The sequence below is a fragment of the Stegodyphus dumicola genome, chromosome 4 (assembly GCF_044657685.1).
Source record: "Stegodyphus dumicola isolate Sdum_Otavi_A_Nest chromosome 4, ASM4465768v1".
Taxonomy (NCBI): Eukaryota; Metazoa; Arthropoda; class Arachnida; order Araneae; family Eresidae; genus Stegodyphus; species Stegodyphus dumicola.
In genome coordinates, this window is record NC_140771.1 from 236,338,474 (window position 1) to 236,356,620 (window position 18,147).

The following is an 18,147-nucleotide window of genomic DNA, read 5'->3' on the forward strand; positions in this document are numbered from 1 at the left end:
TCTTATTCTGAGTCTCAAGTGCGTTTTTTCGCGAATGAATTACGGAGAAGGAAATACAATATTCTTATATGTTCAACATTCACCATTAGTACATGGTGAATGTCGACATTCACCGGTGTAAGTCAGAAATAAGAGTATTTGGAAAATATTTCGGACAAACACCAAGCGACTATGTGAATGTTGACATTCACCGGTGAAAGTCGACATTCTCCAAATTTTGGTGTTTCTCCGTAACAGATATACAGTAATATAATTCTAGTACACTTCAGTGTAACTCTGTATAATGTTTGTACACCTGATTGAAAGTTCCTTCAATATTACGTTATGTCGTCCGTATCCAACAGCCAAATGTGTTTTATGAAATGCGTGAAATTACCCAGTGTCCGTGACGTAATACTGTTTAATACTTACGTCTTTTTTAACAGAATAAATGAGTTTACTTTTGTTTTGCACAACCATAACCCTTGACCATAACCATAATTCCTTCTTTGTAGTCATTTTTTTTATTTATTTATTAACTTCTGGTAAGTAGCTTCGGTTATTCGAAAAGAATCGCAGATGTATTTCATACTTCGCAAGTTTTTCATCTGGCATTCTATAGAATGCCTAGGTAATGTGTAAAATGTTTAATAGTTTCATATATTTCCAACCCATTTTTGGCGTTCTTAAAATGCCGAATTTGATAGTTTACTAGTAGCAAGTACATTAAAATTTATTATATTTAGCATAGGATTAAAGCACACATCAAACATAAAAGTTTTAAATAAACAAAGACATACACTTTAAACTTAATCAATTCGAAAATGCACAAAAGGTTTAAATTAAGTATTATTAGGGTATTCGATTTTTTTCTTATTAAATGGCACTGTCTCCAAGACTCGAATCTAGCGAAAAGGCTGGCTGCATGGACGTTTTCGTGGTATTCCCTGCAAGTAACGTGTATACTAGCCAGTTCCCCTTAGAAATTCCTCCACAAAGGCATCCCTACCCTCAGGCAGATAGCCCTCGAGGCTTTGCCATGATTACATAAAACAAACTAAACCATTCTTAGAAAATGTTTTCACACGATTAAATTGATATAATTCTTTTGTACACTCTTGAAATTCTTGGTGTGCTTAATCATAGCTCAAAGAATTGTAAATAGATGAAACAAGCGTATGTTCTAAATGCCAAATGTGAATGCTATATCTATTTTTTTATTATTATTAAAAGAAACACAACAAATTCCCCATGTATCACATAGTATCACATGGGGCTTACAGAAGTAAGTATGAAACACAATACAAAATAAACAGAAGAGAAAACTGAAATAAAATCAAGGATGATTACAAAGTTTTATAATGAATTGACAAAAACTTTTAAAAGCACTTCTCTATATCTGCACTTACATTCAAAGAGAAAACAAGAAATGGGTGTGGTAGATTTCTTTTATCATAAAATCTAGCACATTGAACTGTGTTTCAACTATAGATCCGTAAAATAAATAGCTCCCTTGTTTCGTATTCGTGTCCCATAGGTTTTATTAATTATGCCCAGTGCTTTACTTAAACATACCCTTTAGAGATCACATAGAAATCTCCAGATATTTTAAGAGATTTTCCTTTATTAATACCTCATCTTTAAAGCGACAATTATTCTTATATGGTAAGTATTCTGAAATGCTTTATGTTCATTTATGCATAGCTACACCTTACACACACACACAAAAAAATAAATAAATAAAAGTGCAGTTCTATATCTCCCGTTCTACTGCACCGAATGTTGAAATTTAACTTGCATTTTCCAGATCTCTAAAGCACGACTTAGGATATTTATTAGATTTATATATAGCATTGTTCTAACGTAGGTATTTTGACACAAAATCGAACATTTTCTGATATAACATAATATTTTTTTTTTCATATTTCGATTCTGCCCACCAGCGGCCGAGCGGTAATGTCGCTGAACACTGGTAGTTCGGTCCGAGGTTCGAATCCCACGAACGGGCTGGCTGCATGAGTGTTTTCGTGGTTTTCCCCATGTGTAACGTGTATACGAGCCAGTTTCCCTTAGAAAGTCCTCCACGAAAGGCTTCCTCCCCTTAGGCAGATAGCCCTAGTGTGCTTTGCCATAATTAAATACACCACACCACCACCATATTTCGATTCTAGGACGCAAATTACGCCAAAGTGCCATAATTTGTAAAATTCCCATGAGTATTTCTTAAAACATTAGCTCTTAACATTTTAGCTCCACCATGTTAATTGAATTTGGTATATATTTACTAATCTCTCTTTTTTTTATTAAACTTATTTGATTCTTACTTTCACATTTCGAAATTTAGGTCCATCCCAAATACAATTCGCCCATTTTTTGTGATTTATTTTTTAAATTTGTATTTTTAAATATTTTTTTATAAATTTTTGAAAAACATTTTGAATTATAATCTATAAAAGTTTTACCATGATCTTAAAATAGATGCATTTCTAAGCATACTTGCAGAAGATTCAAGCTTTTTTATTCAAAATTTTTAAGCTATGCGTGAATTTACATATTGGCGCATTTTGAAGTTTGGCATATTTGTTATAAGTTTATTATTTGTTTATATATATTTATGTAAGTATTTGTTATAAGCGATAATAACGCCAAATGTGGTTTACGCACTTTGTCAAAATTATTTGAAAGTATGAATGATAACCTTTTTCCGCTCGTGTACAATTAGAAAAAGGAAAGGAAAATAGGTTGCTATAAATTAAGAAGTTCGCCTAGTGAATTATTCTTGGCGCAAACTGAAAACAAAATGCGCCAATATAAATTTAAAAGTTTTTTCCACAAATTTCTCACCAAAAATTACAAAATTGAATATCCAAGCATAATGAGTTGTAGAGTCGAAATATGGACAAAGTTATTTCAGAAAAAGTCCGATTTTGTGTCAAAATACCTATGTTAGAACAATTCTACATATAAATATAATACATATCCTAAGTCGCGCTTTCAAGACATAGAAACGCATGTTGTATTTCGACAATCAGTGCAGTAGAACGGAAGATGTAAAACTGTCCTATATTTTTTTGTACAATGTGTACACGTGCATGAATATATTTAAATTTACGCTTTTATTTAACAGTTGTTGAAAGGTATTGGAATTAGGTTAAAGATGTAACAGTAACAAAGAAAGAATATCGTTCAGTCGAAACCTTATCTCCCTTTAATGGTTACCATCTCTCATTACAGCGCGACAGTCCATAGCAGACGAGAATCTTTCTTTAAAGCGCTTTTCCAGTTGTTCTCCATTTAGCTAGGGTGTACAAGTTTTAAATTTTTACGAAATACTTTTAACGTCCACTAGCCATCTCAACTAAGGTTGTCCACATATTCTGCTTACTGTTAGCTTATGGTTAAGAAATCATGGCTATTATTATTTTTACGACCCTTCTAGTAACCTTAATTTAATACTGAGTTTATTACACATGTTACAAAATGTTAAAATATTTATTTTTATTTGCGAGTTACCTAGTTTTTTTATACACAATAAAAATACTGTATTCAGAAAACCTTAAGTACAATTTTGTTTCCTTTTACATTTTAAACCAGTCTATTTCATTCCTTTATCAACAACAAAGAATGCAATAAATTTTACATATTAGCATATAATTCAAGATATTTTGGTATCTTACTTTCTTTAATGATATAAATGACATCTTAATGAATGTAAGTTTATGAAAATAGAGACTAAAATAAGTAAATACAGAAATTTAGCTACCAATGGCAGTTTAACTATGGGTCCTCATAACAAATACAAAACCCCGCGCAGATCAGAAGGTTAAAGGGAGAAAGTTCATCCCTAAATCGGGCATATTTTCACCCTGGTTTTACACCCTTCCTATCGAACTAATCAAAGATATCGATAAATCGACTACTGTTAAATCATTCTTTGACTGTAATTTATATTATATTAACTTCGATAAATAGAAATTTTCATAATTTAAAAGTGAATGTTTTCCACATTGAAATTTATTAAAAATAAATACTTTTTTTAAATCAAATTTTTCCTTTTCGGCATATTCAATAAATCTTACTTTCTTGAAGAACGTAAAATTTATTTTCCTTATTTTCTGTATTATTAGCATTTTTAAAGCATACTATGTATACAACAACTGTCTCTTATTTCATAAAATATTGAATTAAGCAAAAATAAGCTATTTCGAAATTCTTTTTTAAATCCCATCTTATAAATTAAAAAAAAAATGTTTTCTGTTATAAGGTATTCTCCCGCCTTCCTAACGTGCGTTCGTGGTGTAGTGGTTCTGCATGCTGGCCCGGTATTCCAGAGGTCCACGATTCTATTCCCGGCGAAGGCGGTTGCTATTTTTCATCTCTCCGGCCTACAAAATAATCCTAATGTCTCTGTAAGAAATCATATGTAAAGTCTTTGAATTACATTTTTATAATCTGATTTTATTTTCCATCTGTTTCTGCTACTGAAAGGAAATGAAATCCAAACAAATATGAAGAAGTACATTTTTATCCTTCTATTCTTAATTACATTCAACAGACATATTTCTCTATAAGAAGTGTATGACTTCATGCTGCTGGCTTTCTGAAATGCAATATGTGTAGATAGAATGAACATTTGAAATCAGATTTTATAATTTTCCTTAAATGATAAAATTTATTTAGAAAAAAAATTTCGACTGATCAAAACAAGAAATATTTCCATTCTGCACAGTATAATCATATCATTTATTACCTAATAATATGGCCCCATTTGTTACTGTAATAATCAGGCGCCTGAGTGAGTGACTTGGGCACACGAGTACTTTTATTCAATTAAATAAAAAAGTCTCATTGTTAAAAATATTAATTTCCATTTTTTAAATTGCCTATATGTGCCAAACTGGCAAGATATAAATCAGCTTTTAATTGCTAAGCTGGAATCTGAATAACCAGGCTGAAATTATTGTGTTTATTTTTCATAAACGATTATATCTTTAGGTTAATTAATAAAACCCTGAGAAGTATCTGTATAAGAAAATGTTTTTAACTATTTCAGATGTTAAATTTTGTAAATAATAAACCATTATTAAGTAACATACTATAGTTGCCTTAAGTTTTCTTGACAGTAACTTTTTAATAGAGAAACGAATTCCTTGCAACAACACTTCCTGCACTTTTAAAAATTCTTTAAAAAGACTATACAAGATTCCTTGTACAGAAGTTGATTTTTGAAACAATTATTGAGCATCTAAGAAATGCAAATTCTTTTGTTGGCTGATGTAAAAAATGTTGTTATGAGAGCTAAAGCTTTCAGCTTAGGAAAAAATTATTATATGATCTAAAATTTAACAAAGAACGAACTAATTTAACATTTAACTCTAAAATTTAACATTCGAATTAAATGTGAAGAAAGTTTACTTTAATTTGAAACATTTATATTTTACCAGATTTCAAAGAGTGCAACAAGAGAATTGAAATAATTACAAATTCATCTTTGTAGATGAAAATAACCAAGTTATGGATAATAAATAAGTACATTTTGTTTCAGTAATCATATGCATCATGTTTTGTAATCACTGCGTCTCTGAACTTATTTAATTAAATTGCCTGTCTCCAAACTTACCCTGCTATCGTATTTATGAAAATTGTTTCCAATGTATTGAAATAAATGTAATAAAAATTTCAAACTATGCAATTAGAGAAGATTTTTAATATCTTAAAATATACGCTAATTTATTAATAGCTTTCTAAAATTCTAACAGTGTTTTTACTTTTGCTTAAAGCTTTTATATGCGTTACATCAAAAGTCCTGTATCAACATTTTCAAACAACATAGATTATTGGTAACAATAATGTAGCAATATAAGAAATACTGCGTCATGAATGATACGCCCTCTTATGACGTCAGCATTTTAATACTGCCTAAAACAGAAAAGAATATTTTTTTGCAAACCTTTTGAATTTTTGGCATTTTTCATTAAAGGTTATGGGCATAATTGTAATAACACAAAAATATTAACTTATCTATAAATTGATTATTATATTATTCCAAGTTTTCTTTTCCTGCAGTCAGCGTTTAAAGTAGCCTAAATTAATACACATATAATGGAAATAAAAAGTGCATTCATTGTAAATACTGCAAGCAAATTGAATTCGATTTTACTTACAAAAGGTGGAATGTAATTCTTTACTTTCATCTCCATTTCTTGCTTCGGTCGGACCTTGTAGGGAAAAAAATAAATAAATAAAAATTGAAACAAAAGCAAAACAAGAAAATAACATAAAAATATAGTAATTTAATATAACAGAACTTTGAAATTCTTTCGTCCTTTCCAAGGAACGGTTTTAACGTTTTGTGTTACCTTTATTTATTAAATATAATGTTCTTCGCATTTAAACCATAAAAGTCAATTCAACAGCAATATTACAAAAAAAGAAACCTCACGCATAAAATATCCGTACTTGGTGATGCGTACTTGTACGCGATGTTAATGTTAATGGAACGCTTTGAAATCATTGAATTTGTTAATCAAAAATTCGTCAAAGATTTACAAAATATGAAATAGATTATGAAATAAATTCGAAATTCAAAATTCCTTCCTTCAAACTTGTCTTAGCGTTAAGATGCAAGCGATGTAAAACTAAGTTTTCCCCCCTCGAAGATCTCAAAAATCTGAAATGTTTTAAAGTTATTAATAAACATTTAAATCCCAAGGAATAAATGGTGAAAAATATTATTAATATAAAAAAAACAAAATCTGAAATGTTTCAGATTTTAAATTGCGTCCAAAGGGAAATTTTTTTTAACATTTTGTGTGCTACCTGTATTTATTAAATGTCATGTTCTCCGCACCTAAACCATAAAATTCAGTTCAACAGCAATATCGCAAAATAATTTTAAATTGCGCATATCTTTATAATTTCTGATACACAGTCTCACTCGCTGGAGATAAAAATGTTTTATGTGGACAACGTTGCCTTTGCTCGCTTTGAAATCCTTGAGTTTGTTTATCAAAAATGTGTTAAAAGTTTTACAAAATATGAAATCCATAATAAAAAAATTGGGACTTCCAGATGCCCATTTTCGGACGGGAGGACTTCGTTATTCCAACTTTAATGGCTCTAGGTACCGTTGTTTCTTCACAATGCGAGAAACATACGAACTTCATGCAGATTCTTCATCATTTAACGTCTTCAACTTAATCACTTTCATTCTTCTCTTACTTAATCACTTCAACTTTCATTTAACTTAAAATTCAATTCAATGAGATAATATTTAGTGGCAGCAATTTGAAATGGGATTAAACATTTTTGCTGATTCGGCGCAAAAAGCCGTTTCGTGATTAACAGCCCTTCTCCGCTAATACCCCTTTGGGCTAAAAAAGAATCCCATGAAATCTAAACCTTAAAAAATTAATACTAAATTGAAAGTGTCATTAAATCTCACAATAGTACATAAAATTTACAAAACTACATAAACTACACGTGCAATTCCAAATAATTTTCAAAGCATTTTATGATAAATTAAACAAGCCTATCAAAAACATTTATTTCCCTAGGCATTTCAAAACTGTTTCCTTAAAACTCCAGAAAAGAGACTAACATATGAAAATTAAAAATCACTGTATATGATTACAATAGGAGCATCAGAATTTCAGATGCCTAGTATTAATGTTGTCAAACACATGTAGATTTCAGATTCTGTTGCTGTTCACTGTATATGATTACAATAGGAGCATCATAATTTCAGATGCCTAGTATTAATGTTGTCAAACACATGTAGATTTCAGATTCTGTTGCTGTTCACTGTATATGATTACAATAGGAGCATCATAATTTCAGATGCCTAGTATTAATGTTGTCAAACATATGTAGATTTCAGATTCCGTTGCTGTTCACTGTATATGATTACAATAGGAGCATCATAATTTCAAATGCCTAGTATTAATATTGTCAAGCACATGTAGATTTCAGATTATGTTGCTGTTCACTGTATATGGTTACAATAGGAGCATCAGAATTTCAGATGCCTAGTATTAATGTTGTCAAACACATGTAGATTTCAGATTCCGTTGCTGTTCACTGTATATGATTACAATAGGAGCATCATAATTTCAGATGCCTAGTATTAATATTGTCAAACACATGTAGATTTCAGATTATGTTGCTGTTCACTGTATATGATTACAATAGGAGCATCATAATTTCAGATGCCTAGTATTAATATTGTCAAACACATATAGATTTCAGATTCTGTTGCTGTTCACAAATAAATAATACTTACCTATATATGTGTCTAGTTTAGTTTCAGTATAAAATTAATATAGTTACATTTTCGCTATATCATCACACGTATTGAATTATAAATAGTATACTGAATATTAAAACTGGATGCAATTAAACCCAGAACATGCAGGTTTCAGTGAACTGGAACAGTTCCTAAACATATTTTGAACATTTTGTGACATGTTAAATATGCAGCATTTCCAAAATTAAATTAACTTATCACGCATCAAAACTAGGCACAGCTAAACTCAATTTTTGAACTCAAATAAAGGAAATTCAGAACAATTTTACGAAGCATTTGAATACAAATATTTCTTTCTTTTTAAATGCACATTAGAGTTCTTAACATGGAAACACCTTACCCATTCCAAAAGTTCCATTTCAAAGAGCCACGTGAAATCCATGGTAGCACTCATAAACCTGCTCTCCAGACTTCTCGCACAACACTCATCTTCGTCAGAAGCCATTGCTAACTCCTCTGGTTCATTCCCAACTCCTGAAAATTTCTTTCACGATCAATATTTTGAAAAAAATCTCAATTCATAACTTCTCTTCCGCTTCATTAAAACCATGTTCTTCCGAGTTGTTCCTCACGATATACCGAAAAGTAGAGCACGATCGCGGGTGGTGGTGAAGAACTTCTGACGGCTGCATGTTCGTGAGATTTCATTCTGATAAGCGACATAAGTGGACTGCGGCTTCTAACGCTTCCTTAAACTTCTCACGAGTTAAAAGTACTTTTCCTTAAAAGAAGTTTTCAATATTTTTGCCTCACATTCAATGAAATATTTCACGCAAGGCTTAAATTAGAGTATCCATTTCGAAGCTATCAATCAAAAAAGGCAATAACGTCGTTTTATCGAGAAATCTTGCTTGATATTTCATATTTAATATACTGTTTCACGAACAGCATTTTGTGTGTTCACTGTTCGGAGTGATCAGATAGGAAATATGTGATTTCTGATTTTTTCACGTCAAATAAAACGATAAGAAATTTAAGCAAATACAGAAAATACGTTTATTATTATATCTAAGAAAATTTTAATATAGAATTAAACGTAAGATGTTGAGATGTAGGTACAAATGTGCATGAGCGTTGAAATAGTATTAGTAAAGCAGGGATGAACCCGCAGCACGCGTGCCACGTTGTGGTACGGCGGTGGTATAACAGTGGCACGCGAAGACGTTTGAAAAAATTAAAAGTTCTGAAAAAATAATTACATCATCTCTATCAACTCCGTCGGTAGATAAGCCCACCAGCTGCCGAGCGGTAAAGTCGCTGAACACTGGTAGTTTGGTCCGAGGTTCGAATCCCGCAAACGGGCTGGCTGCATGGGTGTTTTCGTGGTTTTCCCCATGTGTAACGTGTATACAAGCCAGTTTCCCTTAAAAAGTCCTCCACGAAGGCATCCCTCCCTTAAGGCAGATAGCCCTCGAGTGCTTTGCCGTAATCTAATAAACCAAACCGTCGGTAGGTACACACATAAATATATTGCAATAAATATAATTTTTAACTTTTTAAATTTTAGTTTATGTTTATTTCTCTAATGACACTCAGTCACACTGTTGCTGTTGGTTTGAATCAACAGATATATGTGAACAAATATTTTCTCTAATGAACATAATAAAATCAAAATATCATTCAACATTAACTGATATACACCTGAAACACCTAATATTTTTCTCATCTTCAAGAACTAATCCTAATATAGTAGATAACTTGGCAGAAAAACTACATATTCAAAAACCACATGAATTAAGTACTAACTACTTAATAGTTGTTTAGAATCAAATGTTTCAAATTACTCATTTTTATTTTATATATAAGTATTAACTGAACGAACGTTTAAAAATGTTTACTAGTAATAAATCCCTGGTTTTTACGTTTATTCATATTATTATGTTTTAAATTACCAATATTCAGACTTACATAAAAATGGTATTTGCGTAAAATTCCCATAATCAGCCTATAAATAACTTTATTTTATCTTTATATATTTTTTAATATTTTGAAAAATTTGGAAGTGGCAAGCATAATGTTTTCTTTTTCAAATAGTGGCACTCTTCCCAAAAAGGTTGGCCACCCCTTGTTTAGAGGATCAATAAATTTTCTCAAATCAAGCAGTATAGTTAGCTTTGTGAAGTTTATCTATTTACTTTAACTAACAGTTCATTTTTAAGTGAGCACTTTCTTATTACTCTCTTTCACCCAAGCGTTTTATGCTAGAATGTAAAGGAGACAGCGAGCGTTTATTCAGATTAAAGTAGGAAGAAGTGCTATTTGAGCAAGAAAAAGTTAGTTTTAAAGCGTATCTGTCTAATCCAGATCACGTTGTGCTGTGATTATTAGCGACGTGATTTAGTGGCGCTGAGGGCTTCTAGCCATTTGACTTTATTTCTCCGGTTTTCTATAGACCAGAGCCTTGCTGGAAGTTTAATTAACGTGTGAGCCGTTAGGTTAATCTACCGCATTTTGAAGTTGTTTAACTTTACAGATTTCTGTTAAGCCAGAAGTGCTTGGCTTGTATAAACCCAAGTTCGGTAATTGTTATGCTTCCTAATAGACGTAGACTTTATAGTGTAAAATATCATAAATTTTATCAAATCAAATAGTATAATTAGTTTAAAGGATCAGGAAAAATTTAGTTTGTGATGTAGCCGTTCCTCAATAGACACTAATGCCGGCTAGCTTTAAACGGATTTATTAACAGAGCACACAGGAACGGTTACAAACAAAAGAAATATACATAAAAATGAAACATATACCAAATGGAACATCAAACATCGAGAATAACATAACATAGTAAGCTATCATCATGGCGGCTGGAGGTCGACTGACGTTTTTTCATATCGCCACGAGATGGCGTTTAAATAAAATAGTTCGGTTACAGTTCATGACATGGATAAAATAGTTCAATTACACTTAATAGGTCTGTTACATCCTCCCCCTCTGACTTCGTAGACGTCTCGGCAAGAAGTCAGGAACTGACCTTTGTCTACTTTGTGCAGCGGGCGGAGAATCAGATGAATGGGCTCCAGTTTGACAAGCAGGAAATTTAGCGTCACCTGCACCTTGTGCAACAGGTGCAGATTCGGGTGGTATTACACGTTTCGGGCGTCCTCTTTTCTTTAAGGGAACCACTGGAGTTACACGAGCTGAGTTTTGAAACTTATTTCGATCTGGATATGGATTCAAGGCTGAAACATGATACTTGCCGAGAATTTTGTCTGGTTCATGAGGAACGGCTACATCACATTGGCGCCCAACTAAATTTGAATCCAAAATGGCGCAACAAAATGTTTAGAATTTCTGTTTGGCTTTAACAAGCTCTTACTCCCGAATTTAACTTTTAGTTGCTGGAGATCGGCTCAGTTTCTTAAACATATACCAAATGGAACATCAAACATTGAGAATAACATAACATAGTAAGCTATCATCATGGCGGCTGGAGGTCGACTGACGTTTTTTCATATCGCCACGAGATGGCGTTTAAATAAAATAGTTCGGTTACAGTTCATGACATGAATAAAATAGTTCAATTACACTTAAATAGGTCTGTTACAAGTTCTATTTCTTAATCATTTTTTCCTGTTCTCAGAAATGCCCTTACAGAATATAAATGTATTGTTTAGTCAAATCTTGCAATAGCATTCGAAATAATAAAAAAGGCTTTAGAACTTTACTTGAATTAATTCTCTGAGATGCGTTTATATATATTTATCAATTATAACATTCTAGAATTCACAGGACAGAAACTGATTTACTTTCATAGGTTTTTCAAGTTCCCAATGGTTTCCATGGTGAATATGAGTGAGAAATTACGAGTTTAAATATAAAATAAAACAGTTATGCTTTAATATATTTTTATATCAAGGTTTCATGATCATTTGAAACAAGTTGAAATTTTTTGGCGATAACCCATATTCGTATGCAGGGTGAAACCCCTCTGTGACCTAAAGTTGCTGTTAACTGTAATAAAACTTAAACTATGAGTTATGCAAATATCTAACATCTAAATAAAACGTTCTGTAATCAGATATTTCTGACTTTGGGGTAGTAAATATTTTTCATGAAAGAAACAGAATGACAATACTAATTAATCTTACTTGTGTGAAATTTCTTCCAACTGATCGGAGGAAAACAAAATGTTCTGGGACGGAATCAATTCCAAGTTGCCTGTGTATTTCTTTTCTCAGATCCGCCAAAACTGTTTGCGGAAGAACCCTGAAAAATGAAAATACAATTTCAACATATGGGTATAATTTATTTGATATCATTGTTTTTATGTAAATACAATAAAAATGTAGTCTTCATTTTTTATATTATTCAAGAGAAGTGCAGCAAAAAATATGTATAATTTAACAGGCTATACAAGAAAGTCATGTGGTGTCCGAATCCGATATTTTATTCTATTATCAGTAATAAAAAAAGGTGTAGCATTGTTTATAATTTCAGCCTTTACTATAACTTCTCCTTTCCGTTTCCTCACCAGAAACGCAAATGTTGTTAGAGCGTATTTAAGCTGAGTTTTGGGTTTGTAAGACACAGTGTGTTTCTGCCTCTTGAGGTCACATTACTTAAACTCTTGCATTATACGGCTTCGCGTTGTTTACTGCATACTTTTAAAGTGCTACACCGGTTTAAGTTCTGATCCAACTTCAATTTAATTTTAATGTGTAGTCTTTAAATACTAGTCAGTGTCTTTATTTAAATTTGACTGTTACTTTAGTTGCATCCCCACAAGTGGTAGTTGATTTCTGTGAGCACGAGAAGTGCACTTATGCTCTAAGTTCTGTTAAATAAAAATACTGTTTTAAACCTTTCCAAGTCTCCGTAGTTATTTTAAACACAACGATATTTCACTCTACGGAAGCTAAGAGTTTTGGATTAGTTTATACTCCCAAAAAGAGCCACTAATAGTCAGAATGTTCCATTTAAGAATTTGATATAAAAACATTTTCTGGAGCCCATTTTATATTTTTCTTCCTTCATGACGGTCTTTATTTTAAATACAGAAAACCACAGTGGAGAAAATATTAGCACCTTCTCGTCTTCATTTTTCGTCATACGTGTCATCAGATCCAAGAGATAATATTCAAAATGCATTTTTCTTTTTGTTAATTTAATCCTCACAGAAACACAAACTCGCATCAGTTTTAAAATGATATACAATAATATTTCCTGGCCATATTAATAACAGGGAATTTAATCAAAAGACAGATCATTCATAAGAAATAGCTCATGAAAAAGTAAATTTCTGAAGTGATCAACATCACTTTTTATTATTTCTAAAATATATCAAAAACTAAACACGTTCGCATTAAATTAAACAAAGTATAGGACATTTTTTAAACTCTATGCATTTATTATGGTTACAGTTGCGGTGCTAACTTTAAGTGTATAAGGTATCTCTCCAGCCTTCTCAACATGTCTCCATAGTGTAATAATCAGCACACTCGGCGCGTATTTGAGAGGTCCGAGGTTCGAGTCCTGGCGAGGACGTTGCTCATTTTTTCTGTTTCCTATTTTCAAAAAGATTCTCATGTCTTTACAGTGGCGCTCGAACTGAAAAATAGGTGGTGGATGATGATTCTCCACCACCAGGGTTTGGCAATTGGGTCCCTTAATCTGCAGCCGCCCTTTAAAAGTGGGAATATATAAGGTATTTCTCCCACCTTCTTAGCATGACTTCATGGTGTAATTGTCAGCACACTCGGCGTGTATTCGAGAGATCCAAGGTTCGAGTCTCAGTTAGTGCATTGCTCATTTCTTCAGTTTCCTGCTTCAAACAAAGTCCTAATGTAAAGTTGTAGAGACATTAGGATTTTTTGGAAGCAAGCAAGATGAAACATTAGCAACCACCTTCGCCGGGAATTGAATCATGGACCTCTGGATTACCGCCCCAGCATGCAGAACCACTACACTACGAAGGCACGCTAAAAAGGTGGGAGAAATACCTTATAACGTGAGCCCTAAAATATCCTAAACTTCGACATAACCGACTACTGTTACTCAGTGAACAAGAGGCAAGCATTTAAAGAGAAAGGAAAAGTGTTTCAACAATCTATTTTAGTACACTTTCAGTATTCTATGGAAAAAAATAAAATCATGGACATGAAAACCGATTATATGAACTGCTTAACTTTTATACCGAAGCATGATGTTTCAAAGAATTTGCTTTATTGCTGCAAGACTAAGCTTTTTTAATAGTTTTAACAGTTTATATTTTAATGCAATTGCTTTCTGATAATGAATTAATGAAAGTGAATTTGAGAAAATATAATTTATTGCATTATTTTATGGCATTTATTTTACCAGTGTTTACTTCTTTTACTTGCCTTTTAACATGAATCAAAATTCATTTTAGTGCTGTCACCTGTAGTTTGGATAGGCCTACCAGCAGATGAGTAGATAAGAGTGCTACACTGATCGGTCGACCAGAGTTAAAATCCCGTGGACCGTTCTGCTTTTATACTGGGTGGCCCAGGATAACGTGAGCCGGGCATAGGAGATTTCACTTGTTTTAGGTTCGATTTATCTTAGGCCCCTGATAGAATTTCCTTGGTTTTCCCATGGGTACTATTATTACACGCCAGGTTTTATCAGAAATTCCTTCATAAAGTTATTCTTTCACTTATACAAACCATTTTGGGAAGCTTACCAACACAAACAATTTTCAATAAAACTTAATCAGTTTTCAATTTGGTTTCAGTTTTACTATTTACTAGCTGTTAAACTTAATTTTAGCATTGTTCTATCGTCTATTTTGTTTGTATCGCACACATTCCCTCAGACCAGAAGATAAGTTCAAACACATATAAAGCTGTCGAAGGTTAACTTGTAGAGCCATTAGGATTTCTTTTAGAAGCAGGCAAGATGAAAAATAGCGAACGCCTTCGCCGGGAATTGAACCACGGACCTCTGGAATACCGGCCCAGTGTGCTACCGTTACACCACGAAGGCACGCCAAGGAAGTGGGAAAAATACCTTATATACTCCCCATATTAAAGGGCGACTAGGGTTTTAGGGGACCTAGTCGCCAAATCCTGGGTGCGGAGAATCATCATCCACAACCCTTTTAGTTCGGGCGCCATTTGTAGAGTCATTAGGATTTTCTTTTAGAAGCAGGCAAGATGAAAAATAGCAAACGCCTTCGCCGGGAATCGAAACACGAACCTCTGGAATACCGGCCCAGCGTGCTACCATTACCACGAATGCAAGCAAGGGAAGTGGGAGAAATACCTTATAAACTGCAATACATTTTTAGCACAAAGGGTCAATTTGCCTAGCAGTGCTATTAATTTCCTTTTTGGCATTTTCCGTCGTCCACTATAAAACGGCGACTACTGAAATACTCTCAATTAACGGAGCTTTGAGTGTGCGCACGAGTTGTGTGTTCATGTTCATTTCAAGCTTAAATAAAAAGGTTTATTTCAAACCTGCATAAGATTTCGTTGTACATTTTCAGACGAGGTGATACTCGCTTATCAGTGTGAATAAGGTCTGAAGGACTTTGATATATTACTACACAGCTAAAACCCTATAATTGAAAGTACTCTAACTAAGATATAAAAAGGTAAAATTAAAATCAATTCCTCTATTTTTCTAGATTACACAATTCCTCTTTATAAAACTACTAAACTGATTTCGTGTTTCTCCACTCCAATTACTTAGTGATAGTTATCTGCATTATTATTTATAAAATTTTTAAGATATCATTTTTTTAAGGCTGAACCTATTTAAAACGACTTCTTAACTACAGGAAGCGACTCGTCTGTTAACTTTTCTGACAAAACAATGACTCAAGTTCTTAATCACAGTGTTTCATATAAATAGCTTCTGCTGCAGAAAAGGTGGTTCCACAAACCGGAGATAACTTTTAACACCACCTCTATGAATCAGGATTTAATATGTAAGGACTGAAAGGGTTTCCCCACCTGCTGGAAGCTACCACTAAAGGCATTTTTTTTTGCTTGCAAAATAATTGATCTGGGTGTGGTCATTTAGAAGGAAGTAAATGAGTCCGTGGGATGACCTACTTAGTCTGCAACAGACAGGAAGTAATGCTCGAACATAGGAAAATTAAGTTAGGGAATAGCTACACTTGTCCTACAAGAAAGTTGGGGGTGTCGGTAGTATATAACATCGGTAAGTGTTTACGGAAGTAAAAGACTGTATTTCCGTAAAGTAAGAATCTTTTCTAATTCGATTTATTCTTAATAAAAGGCTTATTTATAGGTTTCGTTTGATTTTGAAATAATTTAATAAGAAAAATTGGAAAGGAATAATAAGTTTAAATAAATAAATAAGAGTATGAATTATGTAGTGGAATGAAAATTAGTAAATAACATTATTTTTTCTATATAACATAGCGAATTATCGAATGAAATGTTAAATCCGATTTTGGATTAAAGTTTCCCTAAAAAGCGGGGAAAAAGGTAAAAACCGGGAATCCACAGCCTTGTATTATTGACATAAACTATATCAGGAAAGGTTTAAACATATTAAGTATACATAGCAGCCTATTATATACTGATCATAGTTAAACAAATGTAAACTTCTGGTCCACAATATTCCACACATTATATGTTCCCCGAACATTAAAAATAAATGCAAGAAAAAAAAGATGTCATAAAAATCGATAATTCACTTTCTAAGACCATTCCCATCTTATTAGATTTCGCTCGCACTGGTGGCGGAATAGTTAAGACCATTGAATGCTGATTGATGACCATTGAATGCCACCAGCGGCCGAGCGGTAAAGACGCTGAACTCTGGTAATTCGATCCGGACCTGAATCTCGGAGAGCGGGCTGGCTGCAAGGGTGTTCGCATAGCATGTATACGAGCCAGTTTCCCTTAGAAACTCCTCCATAACAATTTAAACAATACGGTTATTTTTTTTCATTTTTATTAAGCAGCACTCCTTCTACTCATTCCGTTTCTTTCGTCAAATTTCTGCCCATTAGCACTCGTACATCTGAATGCAATCGTCGTTTCGAAAGTTACGAAGTAAAGTTTTCTTCCGTTTCATCCTTTCTTTTTACTATTGTTTAGAATATTTTTTTTTTTACCTGTTTTCGAAAACTCTAAGATAATTTATAAACTTACCATTTATAATAATTACAGGCCCGTTTATAAAATTACATTACATTTTAACATTATCCAGTTACACAATTAGAAACATTGTACGGGAACGATTTACCTCATTGGTTACTTTGGTTTGATTTGGGTATTCTTTTTTTTTTTTTTTTTTTTTTTAGCGTTGCTTGGTACCATGCTTTGTTCTTCAGCTTTAAATGTTGCTTGTCCATTTTTCTGGAATCTAAATTTAAATTTATTTTAGAATTTTAAATTCCGCCCGTACCACTTTTGCAAAGTTTGGGCAATTTTGCCTTTTCAGTATTTTTGGTTTATATATGTTATAGAGAAATTAGGTTATTTCGAAGTAGGAGAGATGAAAAATGAGCAACACCCTCGCCAGGACTAGAACCTGGAACTCTCGAACAAGCGCCGAGTGTGCTACCGTTACACCACGAAGGCATGCTAGAAAAAGAGAGAAAATACTTTACATACTCCCGATTTTAAAGCGCGGCTAGGATTTAGGGTACACAATAGCCAAATCCAAGTGGTGAAGAATCATCATTTACATCACTTCGGGCGCCACTGTATATTTTTGGAAGGATTAGGATTTTGTAGAAGCAGAAGATATGAAATACGTGCAGTGCCTTCGCCGGGACTCGAACCAAGGACCCCTCGAGTACGCGCCATGTGTGCTGCCCACTGCACCACGAAGGCGGGAGAAACACCTTATAATGTAAGCATCAGATGAACGACGACACAGCATGACTAAAAAGTTTAAAAGGCATGATGGGATAGAAGAAT

General features: G+C 33.0%; 1 protein-coding gene across 3 annotated transcripts in view; it reads right to left on the reverse strand.

The window, feature by feature from the left end:
* Positions 1-18,147, reverse strand: part of LOC118185039 (uncharacterized) — a 337,637-nt gene that overhangs the window by 165,042 nt on the left and 154,448 nt on the right. For 2 of the 3 annotated variants that reach the window (XM_085816092.1, XM_085816093.1), the window contains exons 3-4: positions 12,370-12,487; positions 6,144-6,197 (exon numbers count right to left, since the gene is read on the reverse strand). In XM_085816092.1, the coding sequence (XP_085672218.1) occupies positions 6,144-6,197; positions 12,370-12,487 (172 nt within the window). Of the gene's footprint in view, positions 1-6,143; positions 6,198-8,624; positions 8,745-12,369; positions 12,488-18,147 lie in introns of those variants that run through there. The other variant, XM_085816094.1, reaches the window with a different exon arrangement.